Here is an 11,466-nt window from a genome sequence, read left to right as displayed (position 1 = left end):
GATTTTAACTCCACAATCATTTGTTTGCTTGAATTGAGAAAAAAAAATAATTCTGACGATGAGTAGAGCTAGAGGGAAATTAGCTCCAAGCAGTAGTTTCTGGGGCAATAGCATAGTTATCATGTGTTGTCGGTGCCTTAGTACAGTGGAACATTTGCGGTGCACAGTAGGAACATTAGTACAGTGGAACCTTATGTTCCTTACATTTTCAGGTCGATTGTTTCCTCTGGTGGTAAACAGAAGGTCGTGATGTGCTGCTTGGATCCTTGGAACATCATGCTGCGTCGGTGGCAAAGACACTCATCAGTTCCGAGTTCTGGCGTGGGCGTGGATGTTCACGCCGAGCGGAGGAGCCTGAACTGAACAGCTGAACCCCTGAACGCCTGGCTGCTGGTAAAACGTAACCAACGGCCGACTCTGTTGCCTAGCCTAGGCTACCTGATTCCCTGGAAGCTTTTTTGACCGGTCCTTAATCCATGTCTTGGTGTCACGTTCAGCAGGCCTTGGATTCTAACCGACCGACCAGAAAGGTGCTCCGGTTTTATTTTTCAGCAATGGGGATCGAAATTCTACTCCAACTCAGGTATGCATGTCATGTCGCTTCTGTATTCGGCAATGCATATATGTTCCATGGATACACCACACGCATGCCCATCTTTTTTTTCAGACGAAGAATGCATGCTTTGTTTCATCCTCAAAATGTGCATCATGCTGTTCATCATCTTGTCCCAGTAGAAAAGTATAGCACACGGTGCAGTACGGAGGCTAGTGAAGTACGTCCTCGTTGGATTCTGGTTCTGGAACGCATCGTGCTGCTCATTGATCAATTGTATTGAAGAAGCAGAGATTTTCCATGGAGGAGGAGCCGAGGAGGAGGGGTCATGGCTCATGAGGCTCACGCACGCACGCACATCGGATGCCGCTGCGGCTGCGCGATCTTTTGGCAGTGAGCAGCAGCCAGGAGGAGCAGTGGTTTGGTGGTACGCGGCTAGTACCGTAGCGTAGCGAGCAGCACGGCGAACCCAGTGGGGGCCCGGCCGTAGTCGTTTCTCTCTCACACAGGCAGCCCCAGCCTTGACCTTTTTACATTGCTCGAGGTGGTGGTCTCGAGCTGCCGGCCGAGCCCGGAAGCCGGAGGACGGGAGGAAACTCCAAAACCCCGCCGTGTCAGGGGAGCTCGCGAGCTCCTCCTTTGGAGCACGAACGGAGATACCGTTGGATCCTCCAATCGAAGCCAAGCCTCTGGTGTACTTTTACTGCGCAGAGTACGCAGTACAGGTGCTCGTACGCATGTTGTTGCACGCGTTGTCCACAGCCTTTGGTGTTGGTGGTGCCAGGTGAGTGTATAGCGTAACCTATCTCATCATCCCCCCAAGCGTGTACGGGCTCGCCTTCGTCCCGGCTAGTTTTATCAGGAGGAGGAGGAGGGAGTAGCATGGACTGTGGTCGAGTGCAACGCCGTCCTACAGGGAGGCTAGGCTACGACGACGACGACGACACACACAGATCCACCACCCGGGGCGGGGTGCGCCGGCCATACGAGCCGAGCAGCAACCACTTGAAAGCGTCCGTGCCGTGCATCTTATCCAGGGCAGCGGCGGGCAGCCGACGGGAGAGCCCAACGGCCGGCTGGCCATTAATATTCCCCCGTCCTCTCTCTCTGTGACTGTGTGTGCATGAGCTCCGGATGCCCTCGCTGCATGGAAAGCTGTGAACAACTACTAGTCTATGCGGCGGCCTTGCTCCTCTCTCTCTCTGCCTCTCTGGCGCTGCTCTGGATGCCGCCTAGCTACTGCCGCGGCCTGGCCCTCTGGCCTACCCGTGCGCCGTGTCGCGCAGCGCGCACGCACGCTCGCTCACTCCCGTTCGCCGTTTCCCTTCCAGTGTGCTGCTGCGTCGTGTGGCCGCTGGTGCACCCGATCCTGCTGCTCCACCCCCTCTGCTAGTAGTTGCTAGTGCTCCAACTCCAAACCACGCATCGCGCTGGACTAAAATATTGATCCTCGCGTGTCTGGCTTGGCTGATAGCACTACCATCCTGCTCATATGACAGTGGCTTGAGAAGATGCTCCTCCTCCTGTAGTATTATGCATGCATGCTACACAAAACAAAGCTGGTATTGGACCGGGTCTACGGGCAAAAGATACGTACGTACAGAAAATATGCCAAGCTATTTGTGTAAAAGGGTCAAAAGGTGAGGGGAATATCTCTTGTGGATTACCAAATATATCCGTTTGATTGATCTCTCCCTCCTTGCTTTTGCACCTTTGGTTGAACCTTTGCTTTCTTTTCTAGTTCCCTAGCAAAATTCTCTCCTACCCCTTGTGTTGGTAAAGAAAAAAAAAAGAGGTTTTTCCTGGTACTAGTACACACATCCACCGTATTGCATACGTAGAGAGGTTTTAATGCCTGTTGCGCGAAGATTTTTTACAGTCTGGGAGGATGTGAATGTGCCATTCAAGGTTCACATCTACGCGCCGTACGTCCTTTTGGTGGTGTGCCAGTGGTACAGTCAAGCGTCTCCCTCTCCCAGCTCACCCTTTCTCCTCCTAGCTGAGCTGCCAGATTATCCCCCAACCAATGTGGGAGTGCAATCATCACGGCATCACCTTCCTTTAACTGCAAACGCCGTCCCCAAAAGCAATGCCATCTTCCTTCACATTCAGAGCCCCGAGTCCCCTCGCCAGCTTCCATTCCTTTCCTCGCCCAGATGCTTGCTCGAGCTCGGCACTTGGGGGTCGGGAGCCTGACACCTTAAAAACAACGTCCTACCCAACCCAACCCAACCCAAGGGTACCTTCCAAGGCAGCCATACAAGCTACTACAAACCGCGGACGTTGCAATGCTGCAACGTGCTGTTCATTCGCACAAACAGCTCCTCCTCCATCCATCTCACGTCTCACAGCTGTTGCACCTGCCCTGACGCATCATTTGTTTCAAGTGTACTCTACAGAAGAAGAAAAAAGTACTTGGCAGCTTTGTACGGTTAGGTTAGTACAAAGTCCAGAACATTATGTAAATGGTAATCGGATGGATATGCAAGATGCGGAGAAAATCCCCGCCCTGGGCATTGTGTGTACCGCTTGCGGTGATCCAGCGTCTCCTGCCAGTTGTGGCCGTTGGACAGGGACAAACAGCACCGGACCATGGTAGCCTTGCCTCCAGGACTTTGTACTCATTCCTGCTCTGTGGCCGTATCTTCCTCCAGTGTTGTCCGGTCTACTCGTATCTCTACGGACCATTGTACGCATGCTACCTCTAGGTGTGTACTAACTGTTGGGTACGTTTTGGTTTCACTCGTATGCATCGCTAGATCGAGTGCACCGTCAGATGGTGCACAGAGTGTTTCACGTACATTTACAGTAGTTCATGTATTTGTAGGAGCCTAGGAGTCTTGTTGGATTTACATTTGAGGCTCTGTTTTCATTTTTTTTTAATGTACAACCGTGCATAGTTTGTACTACTTGCTACAAGGTTTGTTTCGAGTGTTCTTTTCTGCCACAGAATTGCTGGTTGGGTTGGTTCCAGCGAGACACCGATACGTGCCGCATGAGCTAGCAGCCATCATTGCGGGCAACATGTAAATGCAATGCTTGTCCAACTGAAAATGTCGAGCTGGGAGCTGGGAACGAACTGGAGTGACCGACCCTGACCAAAGAAACAAAGTTTTTTTTAAAAAAACAAAGAAAAGAAAGGGAGAAGTCGTCGTTCTGCAGAGGAAGCTCTGCAATATTCTCTTGTCCAACGATCAAACCTAAGCCCAGGAAGCAAACTCCCACATGCTGAACATCACCTGCTCGCTAGCTGCCAGATAGTGGCAACCTGTCTTAACTAGAGTACAGGTGAGCAAGGAAAAAAAATAGAGAAGCTTTTATAAATATTATGAATAGCAGTTCTACTTGTACAGTACAAGTGCTGAATCCTGAATGCACGCAGAGGAGGAGGACAGCTGCAGAAGGAGACGATCGTTGGGACGCTGTGAAATGAGTTGTTTTCGCATTTGATTTCTTTGAAGAAAACAAACCATTAATGGGATGCTTTGTGGGGGGGGTCCTGGGGAACAGCAACACCAGCTGTCTTGGCCTGCATATCATTAGCAAGAGGGGGGGCCTTTTGTGCAAAAAATGATACTTCTTGGGGGGCCAAGGGCCAAAGGTGAGGTTTTTGCAATCCGATCCTCGACCCAGCTTCCAAGTCAAAAGGGCCGCCCGGGAAAGAGAAAGGGCTTGCTGGCTGTGGTTGGGCTGCTGCTGCTCCGGCATGCCGGCATCATTGCGCAACCGGTGTCCTCTTTTCTGCTCTCGTTGGAATCCAAGACGGTTTCTCTGTAAAGGGCAACACCATGAGAAGAGAACACCAAAGTTCTTGGACCCCCCTCCCCTCTCATCAGCCAAACGAACATTACGCACCAAACACACACTCAGCTCGGATGCATGCAGTGCAAGTGAGGCTCACTCACTGCAGCAGTAGTAAGTTCGGATTAGCACTAATGCAAGTGAGACATGTTTTCGACGGCCAGCTAAGCTGATCCACAGTTTTGGTTGCATTGTGCGCGTAAGCTGGTAATAATTGAGCCGACGAGGACGAGTGGCATTTTTGGGGGCAAGGGTGGTCCTTTTGTCTTTTGCCTCAACCGCCCGGCGAGCAAAAATAAACCTCCCAGGGGTAAGTTTTAGGCTTTTAGCTCGAGACCCCTAGCATGTGACCATGCCTCTTGGAGCACACATGGTAGGACCTCGGCTGGGGTGAGGTTAAAAACCACACCCGGGCTTCACTTTATGCTCACTGTAGCACACTCGCAGTTTCTTTCTTTTCTTTGTTTTTGAGCTGCTCCTTCACATGCATCATGCATGGATTGGATGGAATCCACCATGACCAGCCAGCCGGCCGGACCCCTCTGAAGGGCCACCGAAATGGATGGATTGCAATTTTACAGGGAGTGCTTTGTTAACGTCTGTAATGTTATTGTTTCAAAAGAAAGAAAGAAAGAAAATCTGTAATGTGGTTTAGGCTGGGTCATTGTCACACGAATCTTGGCATGATCTCTCCATCATCCACTGGGTGTTTATACAAACAGACGCCACAAGGGTTACATGTCGTTCACGCAAGCGGCTTTTGGGGTGACCGTGGCGCGTGACATCCTGATGACCGCATCGCAGCGTTGTTACTACGTATCGCTGTCCACGACGTAGCAGTTGGATGGATGGATGGATGGATGTAGGCCCAAACTATATCTTGTTCAGACGGCCATTATTGCTTAAACGTTAGTTGCTACGAGGCAAAGTCGCAGCAGCAGCAGTTTGTTGTACAAGTTGGTAGTATTGTTGTGACATATGACCTGCTTGTCAAGACAACGAAATGGAGGTTGCCTGCCCTCAATGGATGTGGCGAGGGCCGAGGGCCATGCGTGCACCTCTCACCTCTAGAGAGAGAGAGAGTAGAGAGAGTAGAGAGAGAAGCGTACAAAAACGTGACCTCAGGAAAACGGAATGTGGTGAAATAGTAGTGCATAAAAGGTGAAAAATGGGGGAAATGCATTGAGCTGCACGGCATGCAAGGTGGAGGATAAGTACAGTGGCGTTTGTAATGTAAAAACACCGATATGAACAAAATTTCCGATTCTCAAAGCAGCGACCACCACCTGCGGGAGCAGGTCTCCTAGGGCATAGGGCAAGGTAAATGGAGCTAGGTATCCAAAGGCCCATGTTCCTCTCCATCAGGAGGAACTGCTATAGGTCCCCCCAACTCGGGTACTCTGCTACCAGTGGTAACAGTACTTTCTATACAGGAAGAAAATAGCTCCGTGCAGATAAAACATGGAGTTTATAATTTTTTGTGATGCTAAAAATTTAATTAAATAATGTGACCCTTGCAAATTATGTGCCGGCAAACCATTCATTTCTATCTATATATTAAAGTACTTGTGAGAGAAAACGAAAGGTGATGCCAACAAATCATATAAGCACATTCGATAGCTACAAAACTAACCAACTCTTATTTTGTCCTCATGCGTCTTTTTCTCATGAAGCGCCAACTATATATGATCACGATTCTAAAGTAGTACTGTACCATGTATTTTGATATTACAAAGTAATTTAGTTAAATACTACTAGATATATGAGTCCTAACCTTTCTACTCGTGGCACACCGGCCGTTTGGCAATATATAGCTTCAGGATGAGAAAAACACAAAAGAGAACACCCTAGCTTTGGTTTCACATGTTTAGAAAATTACATGTGAACGAGTACGCATACGGAGAGCGATAGAATATTTTGATCACCTGTATACAGACGGTTACACCTCCAGTGCAACCGAAGGGAGGCCTAGGCCAACTCACGAACACCAACTTGTGTGTTGTGTGCAATCCCGTCCTTCTTCCTTGGTCCCCCTAGCAGAACCCCACCCCATAAAAGCACCCCTCCATTGGCCGAATGGCGAGCACCACTCCATCCCCCAGCACAGCAAGCCGTCCTCCCCCCCCTCTCTCCTCCCTCCCATAAACCCCAGTTCAATCCCAGGTTTGAAATCCGCCACCTTTTGCACATACACACATACACAAGCACGCGCAGAGTCACACTTCCCCTACCCCCGTAGCTCAGCTCAGCTCAGCTCTGCTTTACCCCAAGCAAACCAAACCCAAGGCCAAGGATTCCTCAAAAGAACCACTCCCTCCTCATAGCTCGTGACCGCGCTCTCTCTCCTCTTCACTCCTCCCAGCTAGCTGCAGCGGCTTAAAGAGAAGGGGAGCCAAGGGGGAGGAGCAATGTCGGAGCAGCAACCGTTGCCGCAGCCTCGGAGCAGCATGCGGGAGGCGCTGGAGAAGGAGGACAAGGAGAAGGCCGCCGCGGCGGCGGCCAAGGACAAGGCGGCCGTCCCCAAGAACGGCGGCGGCGGCGGCGGCGGCAACGGCGGGGGCAAGAACGGGGGCGGCAACGGCGGGAACAACGGCGGAGGGCCTCCCCAGTCCGGGGAGGAGACGGCCCGGGAGATTCAGGTCGTGAGGGAGGCGTACCGGCGCGAGACGGCGGCGCCGGCGTACGTCATCCCCGAGGAGCCGCCGGCCATGGTGGAGTCGGTGGGCTGGTACCTCTACGGCTTCTGCTCCTACTTCATCACCCACCTGCTGCTGCCGGTGCTCTTCCCGGCCATCATCACCCAGGTCGCCTTCCCCTCCTCCGACTTCACGCCGGACCCCAAGTACACCGTCAAGGGCGCCATCTGCTCCGTCCATGAGATGTCCATGTAAGAGACACACCATCTCCTCTCCCAGCCCTTTTCCTTCCCTTTGCGTGTTCTTGATATTTTTCCTTTGTTTCCCAGCCCTTTCCCCCTTCTTCCCCTGTTTTTTGAGTTCTTGGTGGTTGTTTCTTGGGGTTTAGATGGGCGTTTTAGTTTGTTTCTTTCTCGGAGGTTTAGTGATTTGTCTTTTTCTTGGTGTAATTTTCTGTCTCTTTTTTCCTTCTTCCAAGATTTAAGTGCAGAGCAAGAGTGCGTCTGAACTAGATAGAGCTGTGCCTTTCAAATTTTTTCCTTTCAGCAAGTTGTGTTTCCATGTGGCAGGTTGTGATTTTTACCTCTTCTTTTTTTTCAAACTTTGAGCTACTGAGTAGTGAGTTTTGCTTTGAGGCTGTTTCCTTTCCCCAAGTGTGTAGAGTTTATCCACTTGCTCATCTTGTTTAAAAGCTCTTAAGTTGGTGTCTGCTTTTCAGGTTTCCACCTGATGTCTTCTTAAAAGCAAATCTTGTTTTGTTTAGCAAACTAGGAAGCATACGTTGCATCCTTCACTTGGAAAACATGTTCTTTTTGCCTTGTTTGTGTCACCGGGCTCTCTGTCTATCTGGCGCTCAGCTCTGAAGTTTTCAGCTTGTTTTTGTTGGTCCTATTCATTTTGTGATGTTGTACATGCCTACTCTTCCTTCTACCACGGTTGTTTACCTGCCCCGTACGCTAAATGTGGAAGCAAACTCCGATGAAGCACAAAAAACTAGATTTTTTTTCGTAGCTTTAGTCTACATATATCCCGTGTATATGCGAAAGAAAACCCAAAAGAAAAGACCCTGATTCCTTAGAGATTCCCTATTTCCGTGCTCTCAATTATTAGTAGCAGATAAGAGATTCATGAGCAAAGCTCCAAAAGATGCTACTGTTTGGCCCTATCTAGTTGAGTAGCAGTTTAGCTAGGCATCTCATACCACCCATTTCTTTCGTTTTTGCTATTATCTATTTATTAGATTTTCTCTCTCTATACATGGTCTTGGAATACGCATTTTTTTGTCAGTATCTTTTTGTTAGCTCTCTGGGAGGATAAGGTCAAACAGGAAATCTTTAGGTGGGTGTGTCTGTAAAACTTTTTTAAAATCTTTTGTGACGTTGAACATTTGGTGGTGAAATCGAAATAGGGAGGCTATTCCTGAGATGGGAAAGGAGCACAGGGAGCCATAAGTGTGAAATTTATGAGGTGCCAAGAGGAGGCCTGTGCATCTCATTAAATTGCTCAGAAACTTGAATCCATTCTACAGATAGCTTCCAGTTTTCGCATTACCGCGATGAAACGCTGACCAAATTCAAGGAGTTACTGCTCACACCCTAGCAGTAAATTTCTTTTGCAATCTGTACATTGTTGGCTGATAGATCTAGTTGGCACAGCTGGGGGGTTGCATTGCCTTTTGTCTCACTTTTGATAGAACCGAGAAAAATGAGTGCGCAAAAGCAGGCCCATGCTTTGCCCCATCTCTTTGGCCTTGGCCCTTTTTCCTTTTGAACAGGAAAAGAGGGTCTTTAACGTTGCAATTACAGAGATCTCTGCTCGCAAAATACTGTTGGTGGCCAACTGCAGGCCCAGCCAACTGGTAGGTGTGCTACAGCTTGTTATGCTTAAAATCCACCAGGCCAACTAATTGCTCTTGATTGCAAAGGGGAGGGGGATTGCTGTTCCTTAAATGCATGAACATTGACACCCCAACTCTCTAATGTCAAATGTTCTTTCTGACTCTGTTAATCTGTAAAGTTCGTAGTTACATTCATGTTCATTCTTCAGTAGTTACCATTCAAAGTTAATGGTATGCAACAAAACATACTTTGCTGACATCAAATTTGTTGACTGGCCAGGTACCAAAGGCTTACTAGGCACTCCATCGCCATTGATGGATCGCGTTTGTCACCATTGGGCTGGAGTGGTCTGTCATGGGCAATTGGCATCCTCATCGTGGCGCCGATCCTCACTCAGACTGCTCACCACCTTGACCGTGGCCAGTATCAGTCGCTCATCCTCATTGCTGCCACGTCCTTTGGGTCATTCTTCTGCCTGCTCACTGGTTTCTTCAAGACAGTCTGGGTGTTCCTCTTCTACATCCTCTTCATTGCAGGATCGATCATTGTTGCTGAGGCAGTGCACACCCGCAACCTTGGACTGATGATCCGTGGCCTTGCTGCTCATGACTCAGGCAAGCACCTTGTTCTACGCCGCCGCGCTGCTGCCAGCCAGCTCAGCCTGTACTGCACTGCCATTGGAGGCATTGGGGCAGCCCTCATGGCCGCATTCATGTACCACATGCTGCGGCGCACTGATCAGCTCACTGGCCTTTGGGTTGTCTCCATCTTCAGTGGCCTTATCTGGTTCATCGGCATCTGCCACGGTCTCTTCACAAACAGGCCCAGCAGCTCATCACCTGCCACGGCATTTGAGCCCAACTTCTTCACCAAGCTTGGCTACAGCATGACCCTTCTGCGCTACCCACAGGCCATTGGCAGCTTGGTTGCAGTGTTCCTGTCATCTTTCGCCACAATGTGCATCTTTACCAGTGGCACACTCTATGCTATTGGTGGTGTTTGCATCAAGCCGGTGCTTGTGCTCGTGCTGTGGATCCTTTACTTCCTGTTCCCCTTGATCTCGCTTCCACTTCTCCACCCAATCCAGATCATCATCCGTGCCGATGCTGTGCGCATGCAGCTGCTTGGGTTCATAATCTGCCTATTTGTGTCTGGTGCCGGGTTCTACTTCAAGAGCCACAGGTGGAGAGCTGCCCACATCATTGTTATCGCCCTTGTCCAGAGCACCGCCAACGGTATATTGTACTCATTTGGCCGCATTCTGCTCCTTGATGCCTCACCGCCGGGGAAGGAGGGTGCATTTGCTGTCTGGTATGCATTTGTCCGCTGCACTGGTGCTATGATTGGCTATGCTGCTGCATCGGCTGGCCCTGGGCGTGCCGGAGGATCATTTGCTGCAGCATTCCTTGGGAGCTTCCTGGGCATCATAGTACTGATCTTCGGCAATGTCAGCAACATCGGGGCGCTGAAGGCTGCTGGGCACCTCAAGGGAATGGACGATGAGAAGAGGATGGGTGGTCTTGGCATGGAGAAAGGCGAGGGCATGGGCAGTGCTGTTGCGGATTCCGGCGAAGGCAGGGGGAGGGTATGATGACGATTCAAGATGGTGTATTTCTGGGAGGAAAAGACTGCATTGCTGTGGAGGTTGTGTTTGTGAGAAGGATTTGTTCTCTTCTTTCTTGTTTCTTGGTCATGTTTCAGTGACACTGTTAATCCCAGTGCGTTGCCCCTTTGATGCATGATGATGGATGACATAGTGGTAGAGGAGTGTGCTAGTTGTTAATGTGTTATTCTTTTGCTTGCAAGACAATTGTAACTGATGATATGGTTCTTTGTTCACCACCCGTCCAAAAATCTCTAGCAGTCAAGCTTCATTCATAATTTAATTTCTGTTGGAAAATGTGATTGTGTAGAGTGAAATAAACTTCTGCTGTAAACTCTAGTGTTCATTGGCTCCGATGTCTTATGTTCCATATGCATTTCAGTGGTCGGTCACCCAAGTGCCGTTTCAGTATATCTCTGTGTAGAGAACTTTCAAGGTCTTGATCAGCCATGCTCATCGAGTTGCGGGTAGCTAGCTATATGATCAAACTAAGTACCGTATTTTCTTTTTGTTTGAACTTTGAAGCCAATGATGTAATGCCTGCGAGTTCCTTTTTACCAAATAATCAGGCTTGCAGAGGCCATTATAAACAAAGATTACTGAAGCCAATTTTAATCTCGTTGAAGGCTGCATCTGGAGTAATTTCAACAGCATGTGATGCAATTCCTTCTGACTTTATCTGCTAATCATTGCACAAGACATTGTACTTCCGCCCACTAGTTAAATTGTGCAAACATCAGAACAAGGAATTAAAAAAGTTACATTCTTTTTTTTCATCATGTTGTGACTATGAGCATCTGACACACATTGTACCCCCTTTGCATAATAACAAGATATCAACGGCTAAAAAAACAGCATCATGACAAAATTAAGCCTTAGTTGCTCTTTCAGAGTCTGTTGGAGGGCAGCTTTTCGCACCAGGTTTAATCATATTTTGCTTGCGTTCTTGTCTTCATTCACATGAACGGAGAATATCTCACCTCACCAAGCTCCAAAAGTCAAGAGACGACTCCTGCCAAAAAAGACTCCAATTCG

General features: G+C 49.1%; 1 protein-coding gene across 1 annotated transcript; it reads left to right on the top strand.

Moving 5' to 3' along the window:
* The first annotated feature begins 6,428 nt into the window (after positions 1–6,428).
* On the top strand, positions 6,429–10,667 carry LOC117852693 (uncharacterized). Its single transcript, XM_034734899.2, has 2 exons — positions 6,429–7,241; positions 9,108–10,667. The coding sequence occupies exons 1-2, from the start codon at positions 6,763–6,765 to the stop codon at positions 10,417–10,419; spliced, it is 1,791 nt and encodes a 596-aa protein (XP_034590790.1). The 5' UTR covers positions 6,429–6,762; the 3' UTR covers positions 10,420–10,667.
* The last annotated feature ends 799 nt before the right edge of the window (positions 10,668–11,466 follow it).

This window comes from Setaria viridis, chromosome 4, assembly GCF_005286985.2.
Source record: "Setaria viridis chromosome 4, Setaria_viridis_v4.0, whole genome shotgun sequence".
NCBI lineage: Eukaryota > Viridiplantae > Streptophyta > Magnoliopsida > Poales > Poaceae > Setaria > Setaria viridis.
Note: the sequence above shows the minus strand (reverse complement) of the source record. Positions and strands in the feature narration are given on the sequence as shown.